The following is a 15,774-nucleotide window of genomic DNA, read 5'->3' on the forward strand; positions in this document are numbered from 1 at the left end:
CGGGAGGGTCGGTGCCAGCAGCAGCAGCTGCTGCTCTGGGACTGTGGCCGTGAGCGGGGCCACGTGGGACACAGGACATGCTGCAGCTCCTGGGGCTTGGGCACTGGGGACTCACAGGTAGAGGGAAGCCTGCTCCTGGTCAGGCTTGGCTCTTACAGGAACGTGTGCTTACAGTGATGCAGGTAAGAAGCAGGATGCGTTGGTTCGGCTGAGCTCGGCGTGCTGACTGCTTTGCTTTCACTCTGAGCTCAAAGCTGGTTTTGAAGAGCTGAATTTAAATCGTGCTCTCCAGGCATAGTTCTTCTAGTCTCAGAGTTTCCAGTTGTTTATTGCCCTTTAATCGTTGAAGGGGATATACTAATGTAGTCATGTAAAAAAGGAGCGTGTTGCTAAGAGCTGAATGCGGGGATTTGGGCCTGATGAAAGAAGTGCAGGGAGCAAGAACATTTCCATCCCTCTCAAAAACAAATTCAGTTTGGAGATTAGGAATAATATCTTCTTTCAAAGAGTGGTGATGCAGTGGCACAGCTGTCCAGGGAGTGTTGGGGTCACTGTCCCTGCAGGTGTTTCAGAGCTGTGAAGATGTGGCACTGAGGGATGTGGGAATGGGTCAGGATTGGACCTGGGGATCCTACAGGTCTTTTCCAACCTTAATGATTCTATGATTCTGTTAAATAAGTAGAATAGTAAGAAGTACATCACATTTAGGAGAAGGGGACATTATATTCTGAACTACTTTAGCCCTGTTTCTCGCACCTCTACTGCTTTTGTGCAGTGTGGAGCTGCAGGGGTGCACCCTTACAGGACCCCTGGTGTTGAAATCGTGCTGAGCTGCGGAGTTGTGCTCTGACTCTTTGATCCTCGTTAGGATTTCTTCCTGTAGGAAGGAGGAATTACTTCTGCTGGCCGTGGCTCTGGGCAGGGTGGTCTTGCGAGGAGTAGCAGATGTGGGATCAGCCCAAAGTGTTCCTTCCCCACCTGCTGAAGCAGTGGGGCAATGGTGAGCAAATAAGAAGAGGCAATAGTATGGCACCATTCCCTTCAGATCTTCAGCAAAAAGGAAAATGATTTTTTGGTAAGAGGCTGTGACAGGAGCATTGGCCACACTTTGCCCTGGAAGGTCCCTTACTGCTGTCCCCTGGCTGTTCCCCTTCCTTGCCCGAGATGTACTTGGGAAAGAACAAGACCTGTTTGTTTACCTCTTTCAGTAACATCTGCTCCATATACTTCATTCCTTTATGGGGAAAGAAAAGAGGTCTGCCTGTGTCTGGAGAGCCTTTATACCTTGTGCCACTGACATGTGTCTGTTTGTATTGTGGGTATGGCAGATGTTGAGCAGAGCGTGCATCCAACCAGCAAACAAGGGCAAAATCTTGAAGATGTTTAGAGATGGTGTGGTGTTTCCTGATGACTTTCTGTAACTCTGCCAGCTGGTACATGCAAAGTGGAAACACTGCTGAGGGAGATCTTCATGGCACTCCTTATTGCAGCAGTCCATGGAGGGTTCTGCTGTGTTGGCTGACTTCACTAAGCAATATTCTCATGTGGAAAATGCGTTACAGCAATTGGCATCAGCAAAGCAACTGGAAGAATGTGCCGTGTCCTATGCGTGCATCAGATAAGATCTCTAAAGTTGGTCCAGACATACTTTTGGATTGTCTGTGTGCTTTGTTCTTGCCATCAAAAATTGGCAAGTTCAATAGGTACGAAAGGAATGTGAGCTCCTTAGTAAACACTGGCTTGATCGTTTTTGTCTGCATAACAAATATGGCATTAAATATTTTAACAGTCTTGCTGGATGAGGGAAGAGGAATGTAGAACTGCTTTCCAGATCAGTCGAGTGAGTTTTCCGCACTAATGCTTTGTGTGGTTAGCATCTGAACACAAGATTTTGGGGTTGAAAGGAAACTGTTCTCAAAACAGTTATGATGTCTCCCTTCCCTTCCCTTTTTTCTAACTTCAAAATGAGCTTACCTGTGCAGCACCTCCAGAGCACAAAACAAAGGGGAAAGATAGCTGCAGACAATTTACACACAAATTAAACACACAAAGTTACTAAAACTGTTCCTCTCTCTCTCCTGCCCTTCTTCCTGGCCTATTTGCATCTGAATTCTGTGTTTTCCTCCCAGCTCACTCTAGTTGTCATCCTCAGGTGTGTTGTATGCAGAGCTCTGCCTGCAGCCCTTGGCTGGCTGGTGAGTTCTGTGGGATTTCTGTCTGCATGCAGACCATAGGATGGAGCCTGTGATAGGTAATTTGGGGAGTTTTCTACTGAAGGAAGAATAACATCATGGTAATTTCACTCTTTCCAAATGGGCTTTCTAAGGAATTGAAGGGAGTTTTTGCCACCTACTCTAGCAGGTGCTGCTGGCCTGATGGAGTGCAGCTTTAGGCAATGGGAAAGGCAAAGTATTTACAAAATGGTGATTTGACAGTGTGCCCAGTTGTACTCAGAGCACCTTTCAGTGGAAAAGGAGGACTGTGATACCCTGCTGTTGCTTTGGGGTTTAATTAGGGTGCATGCCTCTGCTAAACTACAGCAGTAAAACCATCTCTGGCCTTGCCAGACTACAGACACTTATTCTATTGAAAACCTTCTGTAACACTGAGAACCTTTGTCACACGTTTGTAAGGCACGTACTGACATGTGTGACAGATGAGCTGTCCTCTTTCAAACATCTTTCTGTGCTTCTTAAGAAATTAAATGTGTTCAATCAAACGCAGGCATCTGCTAAGCAAACCCAGCAAGGATGCTGTGATATTTTTCCCAACGTCTGCACCGGCAGCTTGGTGTCCATTTTTGTCTTTTCTCATTAAGTTAAGAATTACTTTTGGATTACCCTTTTTTTTTTTCTGATTAAGTTTTCCCCAGATGTATTTTTCAACCCTGCTTCTTCCAAGTTAGCTGTCTATTTTCCCAAAATTGTTTTTATATATCCTACACATCCCCACATTTTCGGTATTCAAATGCTTATCTTATGGCTTCTTGCAAAATTGGGTGCCATGGAGCGAGTCCTACTGTCCCTGTTCCTAATAGAATATGCAAAGTAGGATTAGTTCCAGCTTTGAACCCTGCGGAGGGCAGCTCTGAAAACAGCAATTACAGACACAGGCATATTCTCCATGACTTGGTCATGGCTTCCTTCCAGGTTTTCTGCATCTTGGCATGCTTGCACAGCACTACTGCTTCCCAGCAAAGGCTCCTCTGGAGCTGTCTGGAGGGACAGAACCCGCAGCACTTCTCTCATCCTGTATGTTTTTCCTGGATCTTTTTTTTTCTTCCTTACTTGAACTCTGCACATCTTGAGAGCTCCTGTCGGTAAAAAAGGCTTTTTGAACAACAAAAGGTCAAGTATATGAAGTGTTGAGACTTTCATTTCTGGAATGAATGAGGCAAGCAGCCTTGTGCAGGCTTTGTTTCCAAATCTGAATGGCCCCCATGGTTAGTTGTCTGTTGTCATGATGTAACAAGGATATTAAAGTTGGCTTTAGACAACGTTTGCTTTAATATCAGCATACCTGTAATGTAGACTCAGGACATAACACAGCAATTAAAAATGTCAGAATTGGTGAGTGGGGTGCATGGAAAACATGGCATTTCTTGTGGGTCTGTTTGCTTATCTGCGCACAGCTCAACCAGTATCTTACAGGTTAATTCTTAAACTAGGGTCTGCTTGGCCTTTGGGAGACTCTCCTTCATGAATGGCAGGAAGTGTAGGAATTTTAATTGCTCCAGTCAGAGGATTCATTGCTCCAGGTTCTGAGATGCTGGGTGGCAAGTTGGGTGTGTTGTCCTTGATTCTGGGTGGCACACAGAGCGTGCTGTACTTGGTGAGAGTGGGACACTGAGTGCACTGTCCTGAGATGCTGGGCAGCACGTTGGGTGTGTTGTCCTGAAATGCTGGATAGCACCTGGCCCAGAGGGCACAGTGTCCTTGGTGGATGGCACGCTGGGCACGTTGTCCTGGGTCAGCCCTGGTGTGCTGTTTGGATCTGTTAGTGACTTGGCAGTGATGCTTCCATTTAAACCTTGTCCATTTGTTTCCTTCCTCTCTTGGTGTATCCTTCCAGACAGCTGTGTGCAAAGAGGTGAAAGCTGCAGCCTGCCCTTAAAGCCACTAAATTTAGGGCCAAATCTCTGCTCCAGTGCAAGGAATTTGGCTCTGAGCCTCTGACTCAGCTGCTGTGCGGTCGCTCCTCACCCAGACCCCCTACAAGCAGCAATCCTATTTTGCTGGAGTAACAGGGACATCAGTTGTTTCGGTTTATAAACCTGAAATGAGGGAAGTAGGTGGGATGCATTCAAGCAGGATTTAAGCAGTCTGCTGGCCCATACTTGCTGCTGTCTTCCAACCTCAAACCTGGCCTCTTGGCCTCCCTGTGTAAATGATGCACCGACAAACAGAGCACTGGCTTCACGAGACTGAAACCCATCAGGCTGCTTTTCTTTCAGCATGTTGTTTTTTCATGGCTCCTCCGGCTGGTGAAACACAAGCGGTGTAATCAATACGGCCTTTTTTAAAGGCACTCAAGGGCTTATGTAAAATCTTTGGAATTTGTTAGCCCGATAACATTGTTACGCTCTCCTAGCTGATAGAAATATCAAAGCCAGCTAAGAATAACAGCAGCAGGCAGAGGGACTGGATCCGTTTTCTGGAATGGGAACAAAAAATACGTGAGCGTTTCTCTGTTTCTGACAACTAAGGAAGACAATAAGTGAAAACCTTAAACCCCCTCCTTGACAATGTCATTAGATGAGTCAAAATACAGAGTCTGCTTCTGCTCAATACTTGAAAATCACTGGGATTTTTTTGACTATTGTGATGGGATGCAGTGAGAGAAGTTATGGCACTGTGAGGATTTTTTAAGGAATCAGTTTAATTTGAACGTTTCCCAAATGTCAGTTTCCTATCAGTACAGTCTTCCAAAATGTAATGATTTAAGATTTGACTTTCTATTTTTTCAAGGCAGTGGCTTAAGGTGAATGTCTGGACTCCAAAGGGACGGCTGACCCAAAGCCTTGCCAGTAATAACTGCTGGCAGTTGCACAGCCTCATTTTCAACCACCGCAAATGATGGTGTGGGCAATTTGTATGTAGAAAGCAGTGGAAATATAAATATCAGGTGTTTGTTACAGAAGTGGCTTGGATATCTGAGCCAAGCTGGGCTACAACTAATTGATGCTGTGGTTTTGCAGAGCGCATGGCTATGAACTACAAACCGGGAAGCACAGAATAGAAACTCCTTTTTAATTTTAAACAAATCTAAGTGTGTTTTTATGGTTTCCTTTCATGCAAATGGCCTTGAAATTGGGCACTAAGTTTTCACAGAGAGCAATTGCGAGTCCTTCCCAATGCATTCACAGCCTCATTGCTCAGAACAAACGTAGGCATCTTGGCCTTGCAGCTCTTGCATGTTTATCACAAATACTGCAGTGTTTGTTTCCCTTGTTGACTGGTGATAACCTTAACTTCAGTTTAAAGAGGGGTGGAGAGAGGAGAACAAAGCATCTTGTCGCTGTGCTTACTGGGAGGGACTGGTCAACCTGATGTTAGTTCATCCTGTCTGCATCCTCAAAACTAGGAGGCAAGTTCAGAAGAAAACACGCAGTTTTTAACTTGATTTAGCGCAGCAGTCTTTTTTTCAGTCCAATATCACGGGCATTCATGGAGGTTGTGGGATTTTTTTGTTTGCTTGGGGTTTGGTTTTGAGTGCTTACTCATTTCACCCACCCCATAGTGCTTTGGTTTGGCAGAAATGATGGTTGATGGGAAAAACCCTCAGGTTGAATTCACAGGGGTGGGGCAGAGTGGGGCATGGCCCCCAGCTGTGTCCCACCCCCCAGTGCTCCCCCAGGTGCCGGCTCACAGGCCATAGGGAAAAGGGTTTGGGTACAGCCAGAGGTGGATGTATGAGCAGGGACAGCATGTTATTTGAGTGGAAAGACTATTCCATTCCATAAAATGCTCAGTTTGGTTGTGTTAGCAGGAACTCAGCTACTCTGTGTCCGCAGCTCCGTGCCAAACTTAAGTGCTGCTCACAGAGCAAATGAAGGTTTGTTTTAACGACCCTCCTTTTCTCTGGGGTCTCCCTCCCCTGAAGGCTGCTGTACCTGCAGAAGCTATTTGCAGAATGGTTTCCAGATGACAACAGAGTTCAGTTCCCCCTCAAATGAGATGGCAGTTGGATGCCTGTACCTGCATCAGAAATCACAGCAACTTTTTTCCATTGCTGGTTTCCTGCAGCCTGGGAGGCAGAGAGCTGCTCGCCCCAGACCTTAACTCTCAGCTTGATCCTAATTCTTGCTGTTGGAGTGGTTGCTCCTGGCTCCAGGAGCAACCCATAGCTCGTTCTTCCCTGTGTGTTGTTGTCACCCAGTGCCCCACACCTCACATCACAAGCAATGGGGGCATTTGGGCATTCTGCAGGTTTATCTGTATTCTCACCCAGTTGAGTATCAGTTTTGGTCTCTGTGGTTAACTGGGCATAGTGTGTTTCTTGCACAGGTGGGAGCTGTTCAGAGCAGCAGGGGAGCCCATCTAGGGACAACCCACATCACCTGCTGGGTGGAAGGAGTGTGAAAGCTTTGCCTTTTTCCACCCGAGGCTCAGCTCTGCATTTGGGACCCAACTGCTGTTGTTACCCGCACAGCCCTTTGAGGTCCACCCTGAGCTCTGCAGAGGACGAGATGTTGGACTTATCGCCCCAACAGAATTCAGCCTCTGTGGCTCCAGCATTAGATCTAGTCTGGTAAGCAATGAACCTATCAGCTGGCTCGCTGTGGGATGACAGATATTATAGACATGCAGTCTGTAGTTATTGTATGATGGGTCATAAGCATGATAATGATCTCCCTGGGTAGACACGAAATGAATTCCCTGGGTTCAAGTCCCTTGTGCATGCACTGGGGTTCCAGAGCAGCACATCTCAGTGCAAACCCTTAATTACTGATGAAGCCAGTCTTTTGTGTAGCCATAAACCCAGAGGAGACCAAAGAGATTCATAAGGGCATGCAGCTAATTAAATCTGCCCCATTTTCGTGTAGGCGAAACGGAGCGATTTTAGGAGGTGGGATTTTGTAGGATCACAGAATGCCTTAAGTTGAAAGGGACCTCGAAGATCATTTGGTTCCAACTGCCTGGAAGAACTGGAGGAGGAGGAATAGAGAGGTTCCATTTAGATTCCTACTTATAGCTCAAGCTGCTGTAGAAGTTGTTAACGTTTCAGGATGCCCGAGAAAAGTTTTAATGAGTTGCCTTCGATTCACCACTTGAGCAGAGGGCTGGGAAAAGTTTGTACAAGCTGCCCTTCAAGTTGGTCTGAACTGCATCTGTGAAGCGAGGGCTGCTTGGTTCCTATCTAAAAAAAGAAAGGAAACACCCAGTATCGGAGTCTTTGTGCGTTAGACACGTTGCAGCCCAACCTGCCCGCAGCTCTCCCCTTCCCCGGGCCGAGCTCGCTGCGGGAGCCTCCTGGGAGGAGCCAGGCTGGCCGGCCCCGCTGCCGCCGCGCTCGGCCCTTTGTGCTCCCGCAGCCCCGGGCGGAGGGGCCGCGGGGGCGATGCGGGGCCGCCTCCCGGCGCTGGGTTCGCTCTGCGGCTGCCCGAGGCCGGCAGTGAGCGCAGGGCGGCGCCGGGGGAGCCGGCGGGGAGCCGGGCGGAGCGGGGCCGGGCCGCGGCCGTTCCCGCAGCTGGGGGTGACGGAGAACGGCGGAGGTGGTGCGGGAGTCCCGGCCGCGGTAAGCAACCGCTTCGGGAGTGTCGGGGGGAGCGTTTAGCGCGGCTTTTAAAGATTTAAACCTTTAAAAGATTAGATCTCTGTAGAGTAAACGTTTCCCTATTTTTTTTCTCTTCTTCTCTCATCCTTTCGACAACTTTCCGAGAAGCAGAGTGAGCGCAGCGCTCCATGGAGCTGCCGAAAGCCCCGCGCCCATGTGCGAGCCCCCGCTGTGCCCGGGGCGGCTCCGGAGCTTCGGGAGGGCGGCGGGGGCCGCGGGTTCGAGTCCCGGAGGTGCGGCGGGTCGGGCGGCTGTCAGCTGTCACGGGAATGCCCGTAACCGTCCTGCGCGGGCCGGGGTTGTGCTTCTGAGAGTTGTAAGGGTTTGTGCGGCCCGTCTCTGAGCTGGTGAGGGAAGTGCTGTGAGGCGTTTGGGGCTTTTCGAGTCTTTCAACCTAAAATATTCGTGGGTTTGATGCAGTGACGTGCCGTAACTTCGAGGGTTTGATGTGATTGGAGTCTGCTAGAGTGCCTAGGAAAAAAAAAAAAAAGAAGTCTTTTTCCGTATTATGGTTATGACTAATTGTGCCAATGAGGAAGGCGGCTGCCTAGGATACAGAAAACTTGTGAGCAAGGAGGGCTGGGTGAGGGAGGAAGTCCAGGCCCTCAGGTGATGTGTGACCAAAACTCTCCCTGCCAAGATAATGTCACCTTGCCAAGATAACTCTACGTCCGTCAGCATTTCCACCAGCAGTGCCAGAACAGCACTGCTTCCCAGAAGTGCTCCCTCCTGTCTCAGCAGCCTGGCAGGTACAGGAGTCCCCCTGGGGACTGCCGAGCCCTGCAGCGACGTGAGGTGCTGCCATAGGGAGCCCTTCTGAGAGGTACTGGTGCGGCTGGTTCCTGTTGCTCAGCTGTGGTGATGCCAGCTCCCAGCTGGGGACAGGTGGGACAGGGACAGCTGAGGCTCACCACAATGGGCAGGTGTCGGTGGGCACGCAGCATCTGGAGCCTCTCTGCTCGTTGCCTGGCCCAGAAGAAGAGCCTGCAGGTGGGAGACAACTGCAGTAATTCCCCAGGAGCCAGTTCTCACATCTCAGTGATAGCAATGGCTTTTTTTTTTTCCCCAAAAGCATAAAAGTGCTGTTGTGCGCTGTGCATCAAAACGGCTTGCTTCATTGCCCCATGGCACCTCATCTCCTGGTTATCTCACTGCACAGTGCCTGGCAGAAGGGGACTCTACTTGAAATCCTATAGTCTAAGTGGAGGATGCTCTTTTGAAGCACTTATGGCATAGTTCCTCCTTCAGAATGTGTAAGAAATTAGAGAGATTTTTCCAAAATCCCATACTGGAAAGAATAAGTAGGTCTTGGTTGGGTTTACAGAAGGCAGTGTGCTGCCCTATGCATGAGCTGCGCCCTTTGTTTACCTGCTCTCACTCATGTGTGGCAGCTTGCAAAGCATCCAATGGCCCTGCAGTCACTGCTGGCCGTTGTGAAGCTGTTGCTGGTGGTTGGACTTACCCTGTGGGGACATGTCCAGTTGTATGGTCGTTAGGGAACACAACTCAGCTTTACGTTTCAGTTTTAGCATCACATACTCTTACTGAAATCGTGATAATGTTGGAGCTTCTGTTATCTCAGAAGTACTGTTGGGGTGGAAAGAGCAATGCGTTATTTGGATTTAATCCCGTGCTGACGGTCTGTGCAGTACTCCTAAGCTGTTTCCCATGCAAGATTAGTTTCTCTTTGATATCAATGAGGTTGATTTTTAATTTAAGAAATAGCTTCTTACCTTCTAATTTGCTAAATCTATCAACAGGTGTTGCAGTAATCATGAAAACACTTGCAAAGAACACCAGTGCTAAAGGTGCATAGAGTTACTGGAGCACTTCCTTGGAGTTTCTCCATGTGAGGTTCACTTCAGTGCGTGTGGTAATTGTAGGGGATAAACTGCAAAATAAAGTAAGAGAAGGTAAAAATTAATTAATAAAGGGAAAAAAAATTGATAAGGTAGAATGTAGGCATGAATTTAAACTGATATAGGTGCCACCAGATTTCTTTTCCTTGTAAATGGCAGTGTAAGAGCATTTCAGAAATAAAATAAACCTTCTCATCATTTTTCTGCAATCAGTTAGGAGTTTTTTCTTATGCACATGTAAACTGAGGCTAAATAATTTGTTATTGGGCCTGAGTGGCTGTAAAGCCAAGTGCAAACTCTAGAGGATTTTGTCTGTCGGCCTTGTTCTACCCTGTGAGTGATTTCTTGTTTCTTGAGGAAGCTGAAGTAGTGAGCCATGGGGATGCTGAGAGCAGCTCTTCCTTCGGGTGCTTCGTGCTCTTTTCCAGAGATTTCTGGAGTAAGAGCAGGACCTATAAATCTTCCTGTTATCTCATTAAAAGCAACCAAATGTCTGGGGCTGGGAGATAGAGGGGCTTGAAATGCTTATTGGTTTCCCTTGCAGTAAACTTGGAGCTGTCGTTGTTGACTGTTCAAAGGGAGTCCCATCCAGCTCTCCTGATTGGAAAAACATGGATGGGGAGAAAATGCCAAGATCTGCAACTGCCTTCTGTCTCCAGCACCACTGTCAAAAAGTTTTAAAGCTTCAGCTGAAGCTGGGGCTTAGAGGTTTGCCTCTCCCTGCTGTCAGTAGGTGAGCTGTCAGGGCTCACTGTCCTGCCTGTGTCTGCGACCTGGAGCAGAACCTGTTGCTTTGCCTCCACGTGTGTTTAAGGCTGTGCCTTTTTACTTATTTAAAGTACACTGCTCGCCTCGTTCCAAAAGCTTCTTGCATAAACAGAGGCCAGACCTTGTATGTTTAAGCAGAAGAAATTATATAGGCTTATGTGTTTATTTCTCATTCATTCATTGGCATTTAATGCACGTGAGTGGTATGGGTCAAGCTTTGACCGAGGCTTGCTGTTTGCATCTTAACAGTGATTTGAAAAAAAAAGTCTCTTTCTGACAATAAGTGGAGTCTTTAGAGCTGAAACTCCTGCGGATACTCAGTGGTCAGCATCGTTCTTGTGTGCAGCTTGGAACAGGCAGAGCCCTGTGCAGTCAGGGCTGAATTCAGTGTGCTAGCTGCAGCTGTTAGTCAGCAACTGCTTGTTAAACTGTGAAGTATTTTCCTTTAAGAAGTATTTCAGTCACGCTTGTCATAAGTCGAATTTGGAAATCATTTTCAGTAGATCGTCCTCCAGAAGTTGGGCATCGGAATGGAAAAAGCTGGCGGTGTTTTGGCAGGGCTGGGCTGCTGGAGGACTCGGCCTGCGGGCCGTGAGGCCTTGGTGCGGGGACGGGCGGGCGCCCGTGAGGGAGGGCGGCTGCCAGGCCCAGCAATGGCGGTGGTGGAACCCGTCGGAGCAGCTTTGGGCTGGCTTCGTGGGGTGTCAGCGCTGAGCAGCCTGGCCTGCTGATGGAAGGCTGCACCGTCCCCTTCCCGATCCCTGACTGAGTTTTGAGTTACAAACCCTAGTTGGTCATGCAGCCAGCGTGAGTGGCTGAGGGCAAACGTTTCTCATCGGGTTAGGGCACCGAGCTGGTGCTGGGCATGGTCTTCTGTGGTAACACTGGCATACACAGGATCACAAATGTAAAAAGCAAAGCAGAAAGCTGGCTTGACAGATCACTTCTCCCAGATGGATGTGCTACTTCACAGAATTCTTTAGATAAAATATGTGGAATGTGAGTAAGCTCAGACAGCAGTCTGTAGTCATTGCTGGGATAACGCTGACGTTATTACGGTGCACTTTAACTCCAGGATGATGTTGACATTATTATAGTGCACTTTAACTCCTTCCTATGTTCTTTGAACTACAGTTCAGAATCATACAGGACTGCTGGATTTGCAGTTAGATAAGGGAGTAATCATCCCGTGCTAGAGCTGTTATATGATTTAGAGGGTTTTATTTTTGAGCTGAGATTCCAAGTACTAGGGAACAGCTTGATACAGGATTATGCACCTTTGTTGAAATCCATCCGTGTGCAGTCCTGGCTGTGGATGTATTCACTTGGTAGGACTGGGAACGGTATGGACAGGATAGAGCTGAGAAAAGTGGCACCCGAGAGCCACTTGGGAGAACCCACAGGTGTGAAATTGCAGCCCCGACTGGAGGTCACATTTTGTGCTGTGGAGAAAACTAGGGACGTTTGTGAGCTCTAGGGAAATGTGATACTTCCAGGGCTTTGATCTATGGGTGGTCACAGGGGAAAGTCAGGTTGAAATAGGTAACAAAAACACTGCTTTCAGGAGGTTCCTGTGTTTTGGTGCCTTTATTCAAAACAAACAAACAAAAAAACCATCTTCAGCAAGGAACCTTTCCTCCTTGATTCCAGTGTGGGTTTCTAGGTTGCTTCCTTTCCACCTATGCTCCTGCTGGGCATTCCCTGCTAGCTCAGCTTTGGGAGAAGGCCTGTGCTCCCTGTGCACATGCCCTAAAATGCACAGCAAGCTCTGTGGTGGGTGGAAGAAGGGCTCCAGCTCCCTGGTGTTAGGTGGCTGTGTCAAGGCAGCCTTGCTGTTTCTCTTCTTGAAGCAGTAGCTTGTTTTCTCACTTGCTTTTAAAAATTCAGAATCACAATTGGTTTAATTTGTATTATCTCATGGCTCCTGCAGTTGCAACACAGTCAAAATTCCAGTGACTTCAGTCTTGTGGGAGCAATAAAGCTGTACACAACAGCAACTTATATTAAAAATACCAACTTTCCCTGCATTCCCCAACACACAAGTCAGCACAGGCATGCCAAACAGCAAGGGCTTCAGCCAGCCAAGTGACAATAACGCTGCCATATTTCAGACCTCTAAGGCTGCCTTTTTCCATGTCTTTTCTCTCCGCAGCCCTCCTGGGCCAGGTGATGATATACAGTTGGCTTCTGCCCTTGGTCCTCCTGAGCAACCCCGAGCTGTTTCTACGGCTTATGGAAATGTTGAGCCCGCGGATGCTGCTGAGCTGACTTCAGCAAGGTATTGTGAGAGCATTATGGTGGGGTGCCGGGAGAGGTGAGGAGGGCCACAGAGCTCAGCAGTAGCTGAGAACTTGCCATCTCTCTTGTTGGATGGATATATGTTTGCTATGGCCACTTGCTGAGGGGTTTGCTGAATCTGTAGCTGATGGAGTGTTGTATGGTCTTTACTGAGATTTAACTTTTTTTGCTCAAACAAAACCTTCAAAAGAAGATGTTGTTTACCTTTCTCCAAGAGTGAATCACTTTGGAGCAGAGGGTTGGGCTATGTGAAGGTTCAGTACAGGCCCTTATTATTTTTAGATGCTTGTACTGTTTTTTTTTTTTAGTTTGTTTTTTGGAGAGGATTAGAATACAGGATAACTGATCCTTCAGAGCTTTCTAACTCTTGAGAAGTTCCTTAATAGCAGGATGCTGACGATCAAGCATTCAATTATCTCATTTCTGTTGGACACAGAGCTTTTTGTCTGCTTTTATTTGAGAAGGAAGTCTGTTGCTTTGTTGTGCTGGTGACAGTTGGTTGTCAAGATCTTTGGGCATATGAATTTGCCTTACCTGCCAACAGTCTTGTAGAGTGTGTTTAACCTTCAGTCACCATGAATTCAGAGGAGTGTAAACATGTATGGTGTATTTAAGCTAGCATTAAACTGGTTAGCTGAAGTAGTAGTAATACACTATCAAAGGCAGAAAGAACCTTGTGGGGTTTGCACAATCCACCTTAAAAGCCGGGTAACCTTGGCGTGGAGCTGTTGCTCGTATTCCACCTGTCCCCGAGCTAGTTAGACTGCTAATGCTGACTGAGTCTGAGAAACAAACTTCTTCCTACAACCAAGGCAGAGCAAGGGGATCTAGAGAAGCTCGCATGGGGAGCTCATGGTGTGGATTTCTTCCAGTTCTTGTAAGTTTTTACTTAAATAGTTGTGCTTCTTTGTATTTAATACATTTGTTTGGATTAATTTTGTTCCAGGGATTCTGTTTTTTCTCTTAATAATGCATCATCTGTCATAAAAGCAAACTGGATAGAAAAGAGTGAGCAGTGACTGAGGCGGAGCTATGAGATACTGAATGCAGAGGAGTGAAGCAAAACTAAAAAACCAAAGCTACCACCGAAAGTACCAGGAAGATTTACATAAGGTCTCTTGAGTGCAGTCTGAATTACAATACTCCGTTGCCCCTGAGGAGATAGTTTGCCATTTGTAGGCAAAAAGGCATGTCACCTTAGGAAACATTTTAGAAGAGCAGTCTTCACAGTCTCTTAATTTACTGCTTCCTGTAAACCTTATGGATTCACAATGTTCACATTCTTGTCTTGGTCTGAGCTTTAAGGTTCATTGTATTATGCCTTTTACTTTGACGTGCTTTATACATTCTGTCTTAAAGATGGTTTTTCCTGAAGCATGTAAGAGTTGGTCTTGGGCAGAAGGTGCTGAGCCCACAGTAGCGAGGGGGCACAGCCTACAGCAATCACAGCACCTGGGACTCATTTCAATGCTCTCCTTTCTGTATCTCACCCATGGTGAAGGTGCAAGGATTTTTGCAAGGGGTCACTGATAAAGGGTGCAAAGCAGGGATATGCAGCTTGCAGGAGGTGATAGCCTTTCAGTTGCTGAAACAGGTAGGTGAGAGGAGAATGCACAGCGGTCAGCTAGGGTGAATGTGGCTGCAGGTAGTTCTCATCTGTTTGTTGGTTTAGAATGTAAAAAAGCCAAAATCTGCACCGTTGTTATCAGCATAGTTTTCCTTCTTCCTTCATTTTGTATCTGCTTGGACATAAAAGCCTGCCTGTTCTTTCACTTGCCTTTCCTGGCCAGGCTGCCAGCTTTGCTGGCTCCTGTTAGTGCAGGTGGTGTGCACCTGGCAGAAGTGTTCCTTGTATGTCTGGTGCTAAAATGCAGCAGCTCACATGTGATCCCACCTGCAGGTGCAGCTGGTAGGCAGGCTGGGTTCATCTTGTGCAGCTGCATCACTTCCACTCCTGCCTGAAACAGGCTCGCTGCTCCCAGCAGTGACCCACAGTGATTTGTTCAGACCTGAGTGGGTAACAGTGTAATGCTGAAAACCAGTGAGAGCAGTACTTCTATGACACATGGGCTGTGCCCACCTTTGGGATCAGTGACAGCTTTTCTTGTCCAAGTGGAATCCGAGTGATGTTTGTTGCTTTGTGTCATTGCCTTATTGCTCATCTCTTCACCTGTAGCAGGGAGCAGGTACTTGCCTATCCAGGTAAGGTGACCCTTTGAAAGCCTGCTTCTTTACTGTTTTGAATAGAAATTCTGTACAACTGCTTTCAGTGTGACTGCAGAGAAATTCTCCAGTGCACACATGTGATATCACTGTGTTGATGCTCCCTGCTTACACCTGTGCATTGTACTTACCAGGGTTATTAGGTGGCATAATATCCTTTCCAGTCTATCTGCAATCAAATGTGATTGCAAAGTGGATTTTCTTGCAACGTATTTAGTTATTTACTAATAAGTTCCTTTTGTTTCCCAATCAGGAGCATCATATAATGCAGACGGTGGGCACTTTGTCAGGGAAAAATAATGGTGCATGTAAGGCAGGGGTCAATTTGTGCCAACTGTCTTCCAGATGGCAGTGCATAATAAGAGATCAGGTTGTCCCTCCATCTGTCAGTCAAGAAACTGTATCTTTGTTTTGTTTCTCAGGGACTGCTTCTCCTCCCCTGCTGGTAACGTATTGATCAGGGGCATTGTGGCATCATCTGCATAATACTGCATTTTATTTACTGTATATACCAAGTAGTGCCCTGAAAAGAATAAGGTCAAGAGTTCACTGGCTGCTTGGCCAAGCGGTTTTGTTTTAGCACTGACACCAAAAGGCTGAGCTCACTCTAATTTGTCAGTACATGTAGCTCTAGGAGAAATCCTTCCTGGACGTATTCCTGCTTACACTGTAGGTGCAGCACTCCTGTTTTGTGGGAGATGTGTTGGGGACTGGAAGGGCACACGGAGCATCAGGAGGTGGCTTTTGAGAATTGCTGAAAAATACAGAGCAGAGCTGGAAAAGTGTCTGTTTTCAGATCAGCTCAACTCAGCAGGGTCAAGAGTAGCCAATGCGTGGTTCGTTGTGGGCT

The 15,774-nt window shown here is 47.2% G+C and overlaps 1 protein-coding gene across 11 annotated transcripts in view; it reads left to right on the forward strand.

Moving 5' to 3' along the window:
• Positions 1–15,774, forward strand: part of TACC2 (transforming acidic coiled-coil containing protein 2) — a 115,663-nt gene that overhangs the window by 36,952 nt on the left and 62,937 nt on the right. For 9 of the 11 annotated variants that reach the window (XM_040702901.2, XM_040702902.2, XM_040702905.2 and 6 more), the window contains exon 7: positions 12,556–12,681. In XM_040702901.2, the coding sequence (XP_040558835.1) occupies positions 12,556–12,681 (126 nt within the window). Of the gene's footprint in view, positions 1–7,610; positions 7,738–12,555; positions 12,682–15,774 lie in introns of those variants that run through there. The other 2 variants (XM_046943290.1, XM_040702910.2) reach the window with 1 other exon arrangement.

Source organism: Gallus gallus, chromosome 6 (assembly GCF_016699485.2).
Source record: "Gallus gallus isolate bGalGal1 chromosome 6, bGalGal1.mat.broiler.GRCg7b, whole genome shotgun sequence".
NCBI classification, from domain to species: domain Eukaryota; kingdom Metazoa; phylum Chordata; class Aves; order Galliformes; family Phasianidae; genus Gallus; species Gallus gallus.